The 19,149-nt window shown below is 41.4% G+C and overlaps 1 protein-coding gene across 8 annotated transcripts in view; it reads left to right on the top strand.

Moving 5' to 3' along the window:
- Enpp2 (ectonucleotide pyrophosphatase/phosphodiesterase 2) overlaps positions 1-19,149 on the top strand; it is a 112,508-nt gene that overhangs the window by 23,950 nt on the left and 69,409 nt on the right. For 4 of the 8 annotated variants that reach the window (XM_032915499.1, XM_032915492.1, XM_032915514.1 and 1 more), the window contains exons 1-2: positions 9,054-9,264; positions 9,488-9,587. In XM_032915499.1, coding sequence (XP_032771390.1) covers positions 9,232-9,264; positions 9,488-9,587 — 133 coding nt within the window. In that variant the 5' untranslated portion in view covers positions 9,054-9,231. Of the gene's footprint in view, positions 1-9,053; positions 9,265-9,487; positions 9,588-19,149 lie in introns of those variants that run through there. The other 4 variants (XM_032915484.1, XM_032915468.1, XM_032915476.1 and 1 more) reach the window with 1 other exon arrangement.

The raw sequence follows: 19,149 nt of genomic DNA, 5'->3' as shown, positions 1-19,149 counted from the left end.
AAGGAGCTTCTTTCACTTGGTGTGAAAGCATTCACACTAGTATGCACTCACTTTCTTGTTTTGGTAGCAAAATGGTAACAGAATAGCGAGGGCAAAAGAGCATATCCTTTCTTTGCTCCTCATCCTGGAGGAAAGCAGCTATTCAGTCTTTCAGCAATTGTTATGGTATTTTAGCTGTGTGGTTCCCTCCTCCTGACCCCTCTTCTCTACGGAAGGGAAGTTCCTCTCTGCTCTGACTTTGCTGAGTCTCACAAACTCTTGCTTGCTAGAAGGGGAACCAGGAGAGTGACAGCTGAGCTTCCTCTCCTGAGAGGCCATTGTGATGGGAACACTTGCCTTGGTGTTCCAGGATACTTCCTTCTAGACTGGAACTCGAACAGTTCCTCAGTAATTCAATGCTGCACTTTCCTTATGAGTATTGACTATTGGGGTTGACCTCATGTCTTCAAAACTGTATCCGGCTTTGCCAAACAGGGACTGTACATTATCTCTTGGAGTCTGTAAGAAAGTGGAATGGGAAGTTTGCAATGTTATAAGTTGATCTAATGTTTCCTGGAACCTATATTACTGCTAAGCACCTATCTTATGTCCAATACTTGGTAAGACATTGCAAATGTCAGGGGATGTGATGGAGACCATATTCTCCTGAACTGAGTAACTGGTAGTGCACATGTGAGTGTGAGAGCATGTATGTTTTATGTTTTAAAGAGATTGGTTACTTGCTTAATCTATTATTTAATTTGGTCTTCTTATTAATCCTATGTGATAAGAACTATTTCTTCTTATAGAAATGAATCTTTCAGAGACGCTGAGTCTCATCTTGAGGATTGGGATTCTGTTGGAATCTAGAACTCTAATTCTTAGCTTGTTTACTGTATTGTTGGTTTCTCCTGTTCCCTGAGGGATTATACTTTTACTACTGAGAGAAGAGATACTAAAACAAGCCATCAAACAGACAGAAAACACTGAGCGTCAGGAAACTGTGGAGAGCAGATATCTAACCTGGGAAGGTTCTCTGGATTCTTGAAGGTTGCACAGTGGTTGCTTCTGCCGTGAGGTGTGTTTTCCTGCAGATGCTGAGGCTTGGTGATAGTTATGGATTAGGATTTAGGTGAGCATGATGAGAAGACCTTGTAATACAAAACCACGTAAGCAAACATGAAGTTGAACTCTGTATAGAAGCTGTTGTCTGAGGTGTTTCTTCCAGTGAGAGGTCTGCCCTGGTGGGTGAGATTTGCCCTTGAGTTTGGAAAATCAGAATACCTCAAATAAGAGATTGTTTACAAGAGCATTCGAATAATGGAGACAATATATTGATTTCTTTTGTTTGCTTTTTCAACGTACTCGTTCAAGAATTTGAGGAGGGGTCACAGGGTGAGAGAGCTGGCTGTTAAGATGAGATCCTGGCTCCCCATCCCTATGTCAATTCAGGAAGTAGCAAATTTAGTCCTCATTATTTGTTTTAAGGTTTCATCTTAATAAAAAAGTCTAATTCTGTTTTTTAAAGAGCCAAAAATCTTTCCGACAATTCAACAAACTTGTTTTATAGATCAATAAACTAGAATGTACAGTAACAGAGCACAGTAATGTAAGGTTCTTGGTGGCCAGTGGTCCATTCGGCAATGCTTTATCATTTACTTGTTACACCCCAGGTAGGCTGCAGAGCTGTGGGAGGGGTGTGGATACCAAACCCCTGCATCTGAAGTCCTACTGGGTCTAGGGCTGTGTGAGAAGGTCAAGAAAATCAGAGGACAGAGCAAGGGGACCCCGTTGCTCTCCATTGGATGAGTAGGTCAGGGGAGGTCATACTGTCATGTGACTCGAGTTTTCATAAATATATTAGGATTTGCCAGGGAGATTAAGTGAAGAGGCCATTCTAGGGCAAGGTAGCAACCTGTATTAAAAAGTAGAGGTGCGCAAGAACACAACTTAATCAAGAAATAGCAAGCATTTTTCTTATTTAGAAAACTACCGTTTATTGAGCATTATCCTGTGCTAGGCATTGCATTTGGTGATTTGCATGGATTACTTGCCCTAATACTCTGAAGAATCCTGAGATGGATAGCCATGAGTCTAGGGATAGAGAAGTACAGAGGTCACATAAGGCCTCACAGTTAAAACAGGACAGGGCTTTGAACTGAATCGAGAGACTGCAGTCCTGATGGGAGTCAGGGTGCTGTGTGCCTGGTGAGCAGTTGGGTTTCAGTGCTTCTCCATCTTCCACCAGAGTAGCCAGATGTGATTGCTGCCCTAAGTCTCCTGAGTCAGTCCATCTGAGGTAGACTCCAAGAATGGGTGCTGCTCATTAGCTTCCAGGACATTCTGATTCGGCTGGTCCAGGCATCACACTTCAAGAGAGGCAGGGGGAAGGCTTTAAGTTTCAGAGGAAGGTTGTCAGTTATGTATCATATCTAAGGGTCTCTGGGTAATTTGTAGGGATGAGTCACAGATTTGATCCCTGAGGGCTCAGTGAAATGGTGAGTGGAGGAGATGGAAAGCAGCAAAAGAAGTTATGGTAGGGCCTCCTAAGGTATGACTCAGGGAAGATGAGGGACACAAAGAAGAAGGGAACTCGGTCACTGGTAGCACTCAGCAAGCTCCAAGAAACAATGGAAATAGTTGCAGTCAATAATTTGAGTCTCTAGGGGTGATATCTGATCAGGAACAAGGCAAGCAAGAATTGCAATAAAACAAGTGGTACCAGCGTTTCCAAGAAAGGAAAGGAAGCTGGCTGGGAGAGCTGGTTCTCTGGGTAGCTGGATTTTGGCTGTGTTGAATTGAGGCCCTCGTGTGGTGCGACAGAGAGATGTCGGGCTCTAGTGGGGAGAGGGAGAGGCTGTTTTACAAGACCTGGGGTTTAGCCCTGGCTTGGTCATTTACTCTTCCATTTCAGAGATGTCACATATTCTTTGTACCTCATTTTTTTTTCATCATTAGGAAGAGAGAATACTAGTACCCTTTTCTGCTTAAAGATACTAGAAGGGAATTGTTAATCTTATGTTGAAACTGTTGAAAAACCAGTTACCTTGGGCTAACAAGATGGGTCAGCGAGTAAAGGAGTTTGTTGCTAAGCCTGATAATCCCTGAGACCCACAGGTTAGAAGGCAATAACAGATTCCTTCAAGTTTTCCTGTAACCTTCACACTTGTGCTGTGGCAGGCATGCACACACACACAGACATACACAGACACACACAGACACACAGATACACTCAGACACACACACACACAAACACGTAGACACACACAGACATACACACATACACACATACACACACACACACACACACACACACACACACACACAGACATATACACCACCATCATCACCACCACTCCCAACACACCACACAAAAAATAGAGCTGGACATGGTGATGCACACCTTTAATCCAAGCACTCAGGAGGCAGAGGCAGGTAGAGCTCTATGAGTTTGAGACCAGCGTCGTCTATATAGTGAGTTCTCGTACAGTCAGAGCTACAGAGACCCTATACCTCCCCACCCCCCACCAAAAGGAAAAGTACTAACATTAAAATGTATATAATTTAAAAAGAGAGAGAGTGTGTAAAAATCTGTTGAAAGAAGACAGAAAACCAGAAACAATTCTCGGTAGTCATCTTCCTACTAATCCATAAATGGTATGGTACACAATGTCAAAGTCACTTCCGCTATGTATGTTTTCCTGTGGGTCTCTGAATGGGCACAGTCTTTCTGTTTGCTGGACTCTTGAATGCAGGTGAAGCTAAATAGTTAAATAGTGTTTTTAACTTTTAAAATGTTTTATTATCAGCTGGAGTTAGGAACAAAGCTGACTTATTTCCTGAGGCTAAGTCTTTCAAACCTCTTTTGTTATGAGTTTATTATGCTCAAGGTCTCAGGTCACATTATTCTCCATCAACCGCCTCAGATGGTTTTGAAAATTCTTGACAAATGTTTTAAAACTACCAGCTGTGTGTATTCTTTATTTTAACCAATCCTAAGGGATTAACAAATAGCCACCCCTCCCCCGTGGTGTGTGTGTGTGTGTGTGTGTGTGTTCATGGGTGTGAGCATGGGTACTTATTTGTCAAGATGCATGTGTGGAGCTCAGAGGACAACTTTGGGTGTTGAAGCAGGGTCTCTTTTTTTATTCCATGTTGTGTACACAAGGGCAGCCCGTGGGTTCTTAGGGATTTGCCTTTCTTTCCTTCTAGGAGGAACACTGGAGCCACAGATACATCACTAACACCAATATTTTACATGGGTTCTGGGGCTCCAAATGCAATTTCTCATACCCATGAGGCACATGATTTCCCACTGAGCCATCTCCCCAGCTCTGTGTGTGTGTGTGTGTGTGTGTGTGTGTGTGTGTATCCTATTTAGACATATTTATATATTCCAATGCTAACACAATAAGTTACTTTCCTGAGAAGCTATGTGGTCATGGTAATTAATAAGTATTCATTAATTCTAAAGCCATCCTTAAAATCCAATAACCTTCAACACTTGTATATGGTTTATTTATAGATCTTTCTCCTTACTCCTAGCCTTTCTTCCTGTCTACGCCAACCAGGGCCTCCCTGGTGATGGCTGAAAGTCATTCTTTTAAGCTCAGTGATTGTATCCATTCTTGATTCCTTGCAAATTGTATTCACACTAGAAAGAGATTAGCTTTAAAATCTGATTAAACCTCTACCTTCTTAAGCCTTCTAAGGGCTTTCCGTTGCTTTAAGGATAAAGATAATACCATTAAGACTACCTTTGAAAAGCCACATGACTGGCCTCCCTTAACCTCTGCACTCTGTCTTCACTCTTGTCCGCTCTGGTTCTCCAAACCTCATTCAAGCTGGCTGATTTTTGGTCTTCACAGATTTTACCTTCATCCTACCTACCCGAAAATTTTGCACATTGTGTTCTCTCTGTCTAGAATGCTTCCTCCTCTCTGCATCTGATCATTTGCTCAAATCACAGCTCAATTGACCCTACAAAGCCTTCTGCGGAGCCCTCCTAACTAGATCAAGCCTAAATTTTGTATTCTCAAAAGGCCATTGACTTCTACATGTCTGTACTTACCACAGGTTTTATTTCACACTTACCTTTGCCTCTAGTTGAATGCAGAAGACATAGATGATGTCTGGGTCAGCTTCCTATGTACTGAGAACAATGCTTACTACAGATAGGAGTTAGTGAATATCAAATGATGAATGGTTAGTCACAGATTAATTTGTGTGCAATTCTTGTTAGATGTATAGCACATAGACAATCCATGTAACACATAAGGCAGTTAGGACATAAATTAAATCCCCTGAGAAACATGACAGTATTGATTTCAGCTTTAAATTGTGTGATAATTAAGAGAACAAGTCCTCTTGGCATTTATACCGAAGCTTGCCGTTTCTCTACTGGCTAACGCCTGGAACATACATTACTTCTAAAATCCAACTCTTGCAACTTAGCATCTTAAGTCCCATCTGCAGTCCAGAATTGTGGAGGCAATGAGCCAGCCTGTTATTCTTTTCGCTGTCAAAGCCTTCTGCCCATTAGGTTGGGAAACAAAGGCCGTTGTTCATTTTGCGATTTCTGAATTTTCTAGTAGTCCTCAGCCAAAACAGAATTTAAAAGACAAGACATAATGACTTTTCAACTAGATTCGGGGGGGAAATACACAGGAGTGCCATTTTCTAATAGTCATGGTGTTTTGTTGTAGTTACAGTGGGAGCAATACTAAGCCAACTCAGGGTAGTTCAGCATAATGAGAAACAGGACGTGGACAAAGTTTTAGTGAGTTCCAGACAGTTTCAGAATTGGCAGTGAGAATGACAAGTGTCAATCACACAGCTTTCAAACCTCACGGGTCACCCCAAACCTTCTTATCTTGGTCAGGGCTGGAGAACAAGGATCCATAGAACCCTTTCATGAAAAGATGGACTGTGGATTTCTATAAATGCAACTTCTGTATCGCAACCAAGCAGCACACTGCTGCTTTGATAAACAACAAAGTAAATAAGTCACTACTCGGAAGTCCCCAGCATCCAGATGACCCCCTTGCTGGAGCACCCCAGCTTGTCCTTGAGAGAAGGGGACTTAAAGTCCAATGAACAGTGAACACTATTACTAATCGATTAAAATTACGTTATGAATTAGGTCCAGCCATTCGACCTATGGGGCACTGGTGAATTACGTCACTGTCATTCATTCTAATGTTTTCCTTAATGTGGTCCTTGTATGGCTTGTATCAGAATGACCAATTGTGCTATTCTTGTCTGTCCCTTAATTCTCCTTTCTTCTCTTACCCCTCAGATCCAGTGGAGCAGAATCTCTGGGGATAAGGCATAAATATCACATTTTAATACCTGCCCCTCAGGGGATCCTTATGGGCCATAAAGTTGGAGACTAGAGTGATTTTTGAGGCCAAGTTGCTTACAAGATGTTTACAGGGTTAGGTTTTTCTCTGCCAGAGGGCAGTGTTCTCTGAAATATGGCTGGGTTAATAACCCACACTGGAGGTTTATAGCATTTTTCTCCCCCATACTCTTTCTGCTGTTTTGAGTCAGTCAGTGATATGTGTCCTTCTATCAAAACCTTAAACACAATAGCAGGTGAACTTTCTTTCTTTTGAAAGATTTTTCACTGCAGTCTAGTCATTTTTTGGTGATTTTTTTGGACCTATTGTGTACACTACCAGAGTTTTCTTTATTTGAGATAATGAGAGTTAATTGTGTTTTACAGTTGATTTGATGCCAAGATAGGGCTATGCCCTGACTGTCTAATCTATAATGATACCTTGCAGTAAAAATCTGCTTGCCTTCTGTCTTGCCCAGCGAGGCCTGTTGGGGGTGGAGACATGAGGATTGTTGAGGATTTCTGATTGCAAGCCTGGCTCTCGTTTCAATGAGACTCCCTCTCTCAACAGAATAAGGGGCAGAATAATACAGAAGGATACTCAAAGCCCTTCTCTGGCTTCCACATACGAACACATGGAAAGCACATATGCCTTCATACACATATGCACATATAAAATACACACACAATTTGCTTAACTATAGCTAGATGGTGTGTATGTATTTAGACATGTGTGTATGTTCTTGTATGTGTATGAATGTGTATGTGCATGTTTATGCGTACATACATATGTGTTTGTATGTGTGTATGTATACGTGTATGTGTGTGCATGTGTGTGTTTGTGTATATGCATGTGCATGTGGGTGTGTGTATGCACAAGTGTTTATGTATTGACAAGTTCCTGATGCCCAGTGACCTGGTGGAAATTCAGCTCTTTGCCAGAATGCTTACCAGAAACAGTGGCTGATCTTGATCCTTTTGGGTAAATGGGTAATCCATTGCTGTACAGACCATGATGTACACGACCAATTTGCTATCACACTTAGTCACCCCTTTTCCCTGCATAGCTAGTTTGCATGCCATAAAATAAAACAATAAAGCAGGAAACGATCTTCAGTTTCTGAGCTGTATTTTTTTCTCCTGAGGAGAGCCTCGGTTTTCTTAGAGATGGGTTTCTGTGTCAGAGAAAGGTCTCAAGTTGCTGGGACTTGCAGGCCTGGGAGGCTGGAGAGAGGAAAGGAGGCGTTTGTTTTCGGATCCTCTGTAGCATGCAGCGTACACTGAAATAACAGTGCAGAACCCATGATTTCCTCTTGGTTTACAGACTTCCCCGAAAACAGCAGGTTTGCATCTGGAGACTGAATATATAGTAGAAAAATCTTAACATGGGGTTAACATCTTTTAGAGGCCTTGCTAAAATAATCAACTGCAGATCAGTTTAGCTTGGCATACAGACTAAAGCGAGAGGCTTGTAGATAAATTCATAGCCTGCCCCCTCTGTGAGAGTCCAAAGCTAAGAGGATCCGAGAAGAGCAACTGGATGTCTGGCAGTGTCTCTTCTTCTTTTCAATGAGCTGTTTACTAAACTCTAGAGTTTGTAATGAAACCCAGGCTCACTCTGCAGTCCACGGAAACAAGCTCTTAGCTTTTGTGCTATCAGGTTCTATGCGAGCAGAGCCACGGGGGCTTCCTAGAGCAGTTGCTGCCTGGAAGGCTCCTGCTTGTTTACATATGCACTTACGTGCTCTGCAGAGAACCACCGTCCAGGGGCCTGGCAGGGAGAAGCCAAAAACAAGCCTCCCCTCATTTGAATCCTAAAGGCATATAATATGTAAACGACTTTCCGATTTAGAGACTTCTAAATTTGGTGTGGTTGCCAAGTTGCAAAATTGCTTAGGATAGAAGCTTCGACACGCACAAGAAGAGCCTCACAGGACGAAGCTTCCACACAGTCTTTGCAAAGTAGATGAGCATTTGATAGGAATTCTTGCAGCCACTGCTTCTTTCAAGCTAAATTCAAGGCTAATCAAGCTCACTCCCCTACTGTCCTTTATGCCTGCTTCCTACCCCACCCCCACCCCACAAACAAGCTGACTTTTGTCAGGAATGGGTAGAGACTGGGATGATATTGTCTCTTTTCATATTCAGAAGGACTTTATGCAACTCGGCTGGCCGTCCCAGTCTGTTGATAAAAGTTACTAGTGTAAAATTTAACAACATGGAGGGAAAAAGAATGCTATCTCTTGTGTGAGTTGCAATTTTGGGAGATCCCATTGTTGTGAAACTCCCGAGGAATCAGAAGTAGCTGAGAATGTAGTTATATAGATACAGGGGCATTCTAACTGCCAGAAAAAAATAACCAGATGGTAAAGACAGGGAGATTTGTTTGGTTTATAAATTGTACTTTTTTTTTCTCCTTGTCTTTTAAAAAACCCTGAAGTTGGAGGATTGAGGGCATCAAATAACTACATAGCAAACGCTTCGAGTTGATGGGAAGTTCTGGGCAGCTCTGATTCATTTTTATCGGATAAAATACATTTGGTTTCTCTTTTGACAAACCATGTATTTGTGAGGAAGGAAAAAAAAAAAAAAACCGAACATGCACTGTTATTGGCCACAGCTACACAAGAAGTCCCCCGGTTGCCAAAGGATACCACATGAAAGTGTCTGTGCGAGGGGAGGGGCCGACCAGGGGGTTGGGCCAAGAAGGATGTTGCCTTAAGCCTCTTATGCTCAGAGTTGCAATTTGTGAACCAACTGTGATGAAATCGAGCTCTGCACGAATCAGATGCGCCTGTCAACTTCCCAGGTGGGATTGCTTGGAGTTAACAGCCTGAACTCAGAGCCCCGAGAGCAGAGCATTCAGGGCAAGCAGAGAACACCCTGCAGAGGCTTTCCAAGAATCCCTCGGCATGGCAAGACAAGGCTGTCTCGGGTCATTCCAGGTAGGAGGACGGTACGGTGACTAGCGAGGTGCTGACTCTCCCGGATTACTGCCAGTTGGGTTCGATTTGTTTCTTTTCTCCTCGTTCAAATTCAGACACCATCTGAGAATGCCTTTCAGATTTGGCAAGACTCGGGGTGTTAGGGTCATCTGAACTGCTTTCATGCACTTTGAATCTATCTAATCTAGCTGTGTTTGACAACTCCATCTCCTTATTCCCTCAGGTAATATCCTTGTTCACTTTTGCCATCAGTGTCAATATCTGCTTAGGATTCACAGCAAGTCGAATTAAGAGGGCAGAATGGGATGAAGGACCTCCCACAGGTAAGAGTAGCAGCTATTAGCAGTTTTGTTTCTCTAACAGTGCTGTGCACTTAGGCAGTCTTCATCAGCCACCTTGGGCATTCGTCTTTCAGAGGGCCTTGCAGGGCGATTCATTTAGCCCAAGGTGTGTCTCTGTCATGAAACCAATTCTGTCTATAACTTAGGTGTAAAGAATGACGTTTTAATCAGAGACCTTTACTGTCGATTCTCAACAACTGGATGCATACATTTTTGTATCCCGAAGTTTATAAATATTGAAATAAAATGAACATTTGTTCCTAGACACAGCTACGCTAACTTTAGTGAGACTAGGTATGGCTTTAGTGTTGGAGAAGGATGAGGCTGGCAGGTTCCATGTGGTACAGAGGACTGAGACTGATGTGTTGTCATGTGGTATAAGGGACATTATTTGCTACCAGAAAGTTCTATCCTAGGAGTGAGAAAAAGAAAGGACGTTTAAAAAAAAAAGGCAATAAACTTAAAAAAAAAGAAGCTAGAAATTTAGAACTTTGGGACTAAGATTTACTGAGACTAGGGGAACCCTCGAGGTAAGCTCTTTAGAGAGTTTTCAAGAGCAGATCTGCACTGTGTTTCCTTCTGGAAGAAGGCAAGGTGAGTTTTCCGAGCTGACTTAACTAACACAGCTGGAGTGAATGAGGCTCCTTTGCAGTGGGCTGTACCGTGCAGAGTGGGGCTTCATAAAGGAACGTTTGTGCAGGCTGAGGGGGCCTAGTTGACCTGGTCTTAAGCAATGGCTTGGTTAATTTCCTGGAAATTGGAGCTGCTGATGGTTTCAGAATTAAAAAATTGTATTCGAAATGACAGGTACTCTAGGGGGCAATATTTTCTTCCCTTTCTCTGACATCACAGTGTGTTTTCTGTCTCCCCGGGAATTTGGTGTTTCTCTGCGTTTCTTGATTGGCGCGCTGTGAAACACCACCTGCCTTTATCCCCCCTGTAAACGGGTATTACTAAATGAGGTATAATGGAATATTGAATCCTCCACACGGCAAGCAAGTGATCTGAGTTGGGCTTGAGGAGGCTGAAGGTGTAGTAGGAGACATGGATGAGGGAACTGCAGCGAAGTGTACTTTGGGAAAGAATGAGAAAACAGATCTTAAAAACTTGTGGCCCCGGGGAACCAAAGGGACAAAACTACATTGTGTTTCACTGGGGAGAGGGGAGAGGGGTTGCTGGGCCAAAAGAGAATGCTGTTTTTATTGGAGGCAAAAGCTGTCTTCAAAGCCCTCTTTTTCATACCGGCTAAGGCTGATTGTGACAGGGGACCAGGCCCTTGGCCTGAGCATGCTGCTCTGACAGCCCGCTGCCGGCTCCTTCCAGTGTGCCTAAAAGGAACCATTTTTCTGCTTTCTCTAAATGATAGTGGTCGGAATCGATGCTGTTTCTTTAATGACTGCATTATTTTCAAACTTGACTTTTTTTTTTTTTTTTTGGAAATGGATCATGAAAGTCCCAGCCTGGGACCCTGGGTCTATATTAATAAGTGCTACTGTCACAGGCAAGTCACTTGTAATGTCTCAGCCCTCAGCAATAAGGATAAGTTTAGAAGACTTTATTTTCTAGATTATTAAAACATATAAATGAATAAAAAACTGCTCCTGCCATCCCGTTTCATCTCCTACTAATCGTGTTATCTCTACCAAAAAACTTGAAAAGTATGGAATAAATGTTTTAGCCCCTGAAAACATTGCTCATATAGTAAATTACTTCCATATGTTGTAGGAAATAGATACAAGACAAGCAATGTCAATATTACTTCTGGAAAACTAGTCTACAGTACTACTTGTCAATTAGATAGCATTAAACATTCAGCAGAATATGGCTTCTTGAATTAATAGAATTGGTATCCTAAGCCTTTATGGCGAGAGTTCATTTCACCTCCATGAAGCATAGTTATAGGGCACCACTCACTTTATATCCGAGTTTCAGGACTTCCATAGCCTTATGTGGCTTTTATTCTTATGTTTTCTTTTGATGCTGCTTACCTGCTGTCTACACACTGGGGTTCATTTCTGTTTAAATAGAGAAGACAGAAGATTCCTGTTAGAAACCTGGAGAGACAGGGTGTAGACAGTTCTTATATCTTTTTAACTGCTAACAATAGTTGGAAGGGGGAATCTCCTAAATACTACTAGTGCTAGGCGGTTCTGACAATTAGCTGAACTTTTGCATCAGAGAACATTGGGTGAAGTCTCCCCCCCCCCACATTAAACAATAAAAGTCAAGAGAGAAAATACCCTAGGTTTTTTGTTTATTTGTTTGTTTGTTGTTGTCTTGTTTTGTTTTAACAACACTCTGGGGCTCCAAAGAATTCCTGCACATTCAGGGCCATCAGGTGTTTCACAAACAAGAAACACAAAGGCCACTCATGTATATGAGGGCAGAGCAAGAGCCACCATTCAAAAGTGTGCAGCTTCCTTTTCCGTCCTGGTCACTTGTCATGGCTCCTGGGTAACAGCTGAGAACACTCTCACTGTGACACTGTGAACCGAGGTATCTTCGAGGCTGTCACCAGGCATAGAGACTTGTAATTAACTAGTACACTTGTTGCCTGGAGTTATTGTTAGGGCCTGATGACCTATTAGAAGCAGAGGGGAATGAGAGCTTCACCAGATCCTGGGATGCGTAGGAGGTGTGAAGTGACCAGAATAAAGTTGACCAGTTATAAAGTTCGGGAAAGCGACACTAAGGTCAAGAGGGTGGCAGAATTAGAATTTTAAAGGAACAATAAGTGCAGTTGAGTTGGATAGCTTTGTTTAAACATCGGCCGTGGTCTCTCTGTTTATCCATAAAATGGAAAGAAGACATATGTGCATGCAGTTGTCTGCACACAGGCATTCACGTGGATGGGGCATGTCTGGAGTTGTGCAGGAGTCTGGGTTATAGAAGCTACACTTCTCTCAAGACCCTCTCAGTACCCGGGTGGCCATGGGTACTCTTGACACTTGACTGACAAAGTGAGATTCGTGAGCTTGTGAATACTTGGCTAATAAAAGTTTGATAACTTGGTCTAATCTATCATCATTTTTATTGGCTTGAAAGGAAAGTTTAAGAGCACATAAGTGGTGAATTTGTGGGCAAATATGAAACAAAAAGCACAGCTAACGATTTTATTAGAAAATTCAAAGTGTTGCTAGGGATGAAAAGGCTCACAATCTTTGATAACTTTAGGAATCCCAGTGTTGAAAGCACTTTAAATAACATTCCAGCAGAATGCAGGAAGATCTAAAATTGACGGATGATCGGCCATCACTCTGTGAGGACAGTGATCAGATGGGGTAATATACACCATGAGACTTTATGTTAGACTGAATTTAGGGAGTTTGAGTCAATGGAATGAGATCACCTGAGTTGATTCAGGGAACCCACAGAGTTTGCAGGTCTCTGTGGAGTGGGGCTCAGAGTGGGGGTTTCTCCATTTACTTTGATACAACTGAGAATTCTCTGTAATGTTTCTATGTCCAAAATTTCAGTATGCTTTGGTCAACGTAATTTTCCCTTTTTGTTTTATTCCTTGATTTTTCTTTTATTGAAAATAGATTTTTTTTCATACAGCATAGTCCAATCATGGTTTCCCTCCCCCAACTCCTCTCCCAGCTGAATCCATAGTATTTCTGTTTCTCCTTAGGAAACAAAGAGGCATCTAAATAATAATAATAAAGTAAGATAAAGCAAGCAAACAGACATAAACAACATAAACAGATAAAACAAAGAAATAAACGAACAGAAGAAAAAGCCAAAGAAAAAGCACATGAAACATAAAGATTCGGACACACACACACACACACACACACACATTCTCTCACACACACACACACACACACACACTCTCTCTCACACACACACACTCACACACACACACTCTCTCACACACGCACTCACACATACACACTCTGACATACACACAAACACACACAGAGGAATCCCATAAAACCACAAGGTTTTTAAATTGATAAAAATCACCAATCTTTCAAAATCGTGATTATTAAACAACACCCAAAGTTTACAGCCTCTACAAATTCGAAAATTCTTTCATTAGTTAGTGATGTAGTATTTAATTAATGGATGTAGTACTTAGTTAATGGGTGTAATTAATTTAGTTAATGGATATAACTCTAAGAGTAGGGAGCCTGAGACAGGAGAGCCACAAGTTTGAGACTATTCTGGACTACACTGAGAGACCCTGTATTAATCAATCAAATCCAATAAGTAATCTTCCTCTGTTCGATAAACAATTCGGCTGTGCTATGATGACTTAACATCTTGCTGAGCAGCAGTGGGTCGATATGTAAGTCACTGGTTTGATTCTTCAGTTAGAAGGTAGATTTTTATAGCAAAATGACCTCAGAGTGAAGAGGGCATTCTGTTGTAATGTACGTCAGAGAAGGTGTATGACGAAACTTCGTGTTCTGCTTGGATTGAGGCTGGTGTCTACATTTGTACTTGATAGAGTCAACAGCATCTGATTGGAAGTGACCAGGTTCTTGCTCGCCGACAGGTTTGCAAGTTATTCAGATTTATGTGATTAACTACATTGAGTACTACTTGAATGGTCTGGAGATTAACTTAAACAATTTTTTTAAGTTTTCATTTAAATGACAGAATTATGCTTTCTTGTAGTTTGTGATGTCTTTCTACTTACAAATACATTGTGTTTATTGACACAGTCCAGGGGACAGATGTTTGAGAACTTGCTGGGTGGACCTGTTTAGCCATTTTTGCTTCTGTCTCTGTGTCTCTCCCCTCTAACTCTATGTCACATCTCCCCCGACCCTGTGAGATCTAGCAGAGCAGCTTTGAAGAGGAGAGACTAGAAAGTTCTATGCTTAGGAAGCAGAGAAAGCTGATGCTGAGGTCTGTGTGTAAACTGGTGCTTGTTAAGGTTTGAAGTGAAACCTCCAGAAAAAAAGGGTGAGAAGCAGCTCAGTCAAGAAAGGGTGATGAGAATGGATTAGTTGGTACTGGAAGAGGGAGGTAGCAGCATTCCAGCTCTGGCGGAGTGGCGGAGAGTGGCGGAGAGTGGCGGAGAGTGGCGGAGTGGCGGAGTGGCGGAGTGGCGGAGTGGCAGAGTGGCGTTCTGAATGTTGTCCACTTGCCTCAAGTCCTTGCTTGCAGGTTGCACTTGAGACCCGACAACAGACAGAAGGGTAACTGTTTTTGTGCTTTTCAGAGAAGAAGCCAGCGTGAGAACAGCCCACCACCATTTTAGGGCTTTGTTTTCAGCAGACACCTGGGCTGAGCACCAAGAGCAGAGGCAGTGATAGATAGGGACTGGCATGCGACTCTGCCAGGGGACCAACCTGCTAGAAGAAACTTAAGTTCCTCTAGCTTTAGGCTAGGCTTTTGAAAATTTAAATCTCACCATCCTTCCTGGCCATCTTCCAGAATTGACTTTCCATTTAACAAGAAGATGTGGAGGAAAACATGATTGAGACTATAGGATAGAGTGGCTTTTGATGACAGCCCTTGTCATCAGTTAGGCTCTTCCTAATAGTCCAATTAAACTGTCAGTAGTCTGTGGTTTTTACATGTCTGCAGAACAAACAATACCAGAAGTAAGGTGCTCTCTCTCTTTCCCCCCAACTCTGTGTGTGTGTGTGTGTGTGTGTGTGTGTGTGTGTGTGTGTACATGTGTGTTATGCGCGTGCACAGCAAAGTAAATATCCTAGAAAGGGGTTTTTACTTAACATTTTCAAGTAATCCTGTTCCTTTCTGAATTACAGATTTGAAAGAACGAGATTATCATTTACATTTACGTTTGGTTAAACCATGAAATTATACTTTGGTGAGACAAAGCCCTGTGCATTGGTGTTGTTAGGGATTATAGTTGTGTATTAACCATTTTAAAATTCAAAGTCCCTCTGAACTGATTTATATAGAATTGTAACGTTTGGTTTTGAAATTTAGAGAGCAGCCTTCATCTCTGAAGGGAAACAGCATCGTGTGAAAATGTAGCTTTAAAAAAAACTAATTAATTTACTTATTATGCATATAGTATTCTGCCTGCATCTATGTCTGAAGGCCTGAAGGGGGCACTAGATCCCATTGCAGATGGTTGTGAGCCACCATGTGACTGCTAGGAATTGAACTCAGGACCCCTGGAAGAACAGCCAGTGTTTTTAACCTCTGAGCCATCCCTCTAGCCTATGAAGTTGCAGCTTAAAGGCTTATAATTCGAATGTCATACCTGCAAGTGCCTCCACCACATTCTCTCTTGTCTCTCTCGGTACTTGTGGGTGCTTTTGGTTGGCTTGCTTTTTCATCTTCCTTATTCTGTGATTTTCATGTCTGTCTCAGCAACAATGGAAAACAATGGGGTAGCAACAGTTGGCTGCCATGTTCTTTTCCTCTTCTTCATGAATTACAGAACTGAAGTGCTTATGCCCTTCTTCTGATTGGGGTCAAATAAAGGAAGGTCTACATTGAAAATCTTGGGAATGGCATTGGATTCGTTCTAATAAAAAGACAAGTCTTCAAAAGGTCTAGGGCTAGTGAGATGCCTCAGAGGGAAAGGTGTTTCCCACTTAAGCCCAAGTGACCAGTGCTCATGGAACCCTCGTAAAGGTGCAAGGACAGAACCAAATTCATGAAGTTTTCATAGGACTTCCACATGTGTGCCCCAGCATGTGCATCTGCACACAAGCATGTCATCTACATGGATAGGATAATAATAAGTAAACTGCCCCCCGCAAAACAAAACAGAACAAAACAAAACAATCTATCCTTAGACTGGAGGTAGGGAGGACACAGACCCTAGGCAAGGAACTTTTTAAAAAGCCAGTATACAAAGGGTGACTTGTAGAATGACCACGACTATATTTGTTCTGACTGTAGGGAGGTGGGATGGGATAGAGTCTGGAAAGACCAAGGCAATTTTCATTCCAGCATGCTCTTTATTGTATGTATGTATGTATGTATGTATGTATGTATGTATGTATGTATGTACTGATTTTGCTGTTTTGAGATAGGGCTTTACTCAGTCACAAATGCTGCGACTAAAGATGTGCCCCAGCATCTTTCTCCATCTCCCCTCTCTCTTCCTCTCCATCTCTCCCCCTCCCTCCTCCCCCTCCCCCCACACAAAGGGATGGCAGCTCACACTTCCTGGGATTAGATTAGAAAGGTTCTTACATGGTCAGACTATCTTTTCATTTTTCTCTCTGTTATTCTTGGCTTAATTTGCCACTGTTATCCGAGAATGAATTCTGGCCCATGTTTCTCCTGATTCACACAGGAGCTCACTCCTCACTGAAGCTGCCGATGGCCTGCTCTTGCACATCTTTACTGAGAAGTATCTCTGCAGTATACGTGCAGCTCTGACAGCTGTCCTCAGTAGGAATCTTGGTGAGAAGGACCATACCCGATACGGCAAGCTGTTGAGTGGGATTCAGTGCATTCCATAGACAGCAAGGGGCACATGTGAGAATAAATGTTATTGTAGGAAAATATTTACAAATCACCTTGCTAGGATGGGCAAAGAATAATCACAGCCCAACTCAGGATACATACAAGTATTGAAGAGGTAAAGAAAGATCCAGGGAAGATCTTGGTGAGGACCATAGACAATAAGAAGATTTCAAATAATGGCTGGGACCTCAGGAAGACAAGACAGGGTGAGCACAGGCTTCTGTTCATCATCTTAGCTCTTAGAATTGCTGGGCTTGGGGTTGGGGATTTAGCTCAGTGGTAGAGCACTTGCCTAGCAATCACAAGGCCCTGGGTTCGGTCCCCAGCGCCAGAAAAAAAAAAAAAAAAAAAAAAAAAAGAATTGCTGGGCTTGTTTACAGACACAGCTCAATGGGAGTGACCACTGCTTGAATTTATTAGACACTGGTTCAAATGATATCTTAGCACTACCCTTAAACAAAGAACATTCATTCAATTACAAGTTTTTCATTATTTTCCCTTTTGCTGTGAGGTTTTTTTTTCTTCTATTTTTCCTTCTTGTCTGCCATGGTTTCTTATGGCTCAGCGTGCACAGTTGATAGGTTGGCCAAAATCAACAGAAAAAATGTGCTCTGTGGAGCAGAGGTAAGATACTGCATTGAAAACAGACATAATTTTTTAAAACTGAATTGATGTGGTTTGAATTTATCTCAGCATCCATCCCTGAGTCAACTGTGAGAAAGCATTTCACGTCTCATGGTCTAGTGAATCTCTTTGCTTAACGTCAACTGATCTGATGCCATAAAGGCTAGGATTGGGTTACTCTGCTTACAAACGGGACAGTTGACTGAGGGATGAACTACATATTCAAATAAATTGCATGGATGCATATAAAATGGTTATTTAATATCTGTTCTCATGTGCCTTGCTTTTTCTTCATTTTAAACTCAATATATATGTGTTGCAAAGAATTAGTAATTTCCTAAATATAGAATTTATAAATATCATATTATAAATGATATTTGCTAAGACAAATATATATATATTATATATATAATATATGTATATTCAACTCCACGTATGGAGACTAGAAGACAATAAACTAAAAGGCCAGACATTATCTGATTTCATAAAATATTGCAAATTTCAAACTAGAAGATGTTTTTGCAATTTTTAAATAAATCAAACTCTTATATATTTGGCTTTGTTTCTGGACCTCATCCACAATATTATTTTCTACTACCAACTCCAATTATTTACCTTCAGAATACACTTTTCTATCCCTTCATCAATTACTTTTTCTTTTGAACACCTTTTATTTTGTATGTTTATTTCTCAGTAAGATTTTCTGTCCTCTCAACTTTGTAGAATTATTGAATTTTCCTCTGTGAGCATATTGAATATTTAGGTTTAGGATGAATTAGTATTTTTCTTTTCTGGTATTGATATTTCTTTGTCTTTAAAGTTGGGTGCCCTATGACTTACCTAGATTTTTCTAGACTTGTATTTTTCATAAAGCTTTAGTATATTCTAATTGTATAGTATATTTTTAATTGTGTGTGTATGTACATGTGAATGCAGTGCCCATAGAGGCCAGAGAGGTAGTCAGATCTCCTGAGGTTGGAGTTATAGTCAGTTATGACTCACCTAATATGGGTGCTCCAAACTAAACTTAAGTCCTGTGTAAGAGCAGTATGTGATCTTAATCATGAACTATCTATTAAGAAACTATTTCTATCTGTCTTTTGAGGAGGCGAGGAGTCAATCTCAGCTCCTAGAATATTCTTTATGGTAGGTTTTGCATATGTATTATTAAATTCATATCTTGATTTTTTCTTTTAGTTAGGTGCTATTATGAGTAGACCTTCCAGTTAAATTTCAAACATATAGTGCCCAATATGATAACTTAGATGAGAATCCATCATATCACATTCTTTCATTTATTAAACTTTGGTTGGCTTTTGAGATTTTTAGATTATATCATATACAAACAGTGATATGGGGTTTGCTTTTGCCAAGTGGCAGTTGTGTTCCAGTAATACTAGATAGACATGGATTCTATGGTTAGAAGAGATTGGGCAAGTACTCGGTTCCAATCATAGTGTTCAGACTGGTTTTGAACACTCATGGTTCACATTGCCACCACTTTTGGTGG

Source organism: Rattus rattus, chromosome 1, assembly GCF_011064425.1.
Source record: "Rattus rattus isolate New Zealand chromosome 1, Rrattus_CSIRO_v1, whole genome shotgun sequence".
NCBI classification, from domain to species: Eukaryota; Metazoa; Chordata; class Mammalia; order Rodentia; family Muridae; genus Rattus; species Rattus rattus.
Note: the sequence above shows the minus strand (reverse complement) of the source record. Positions and strands in the feature narration are given on the sequence as shown.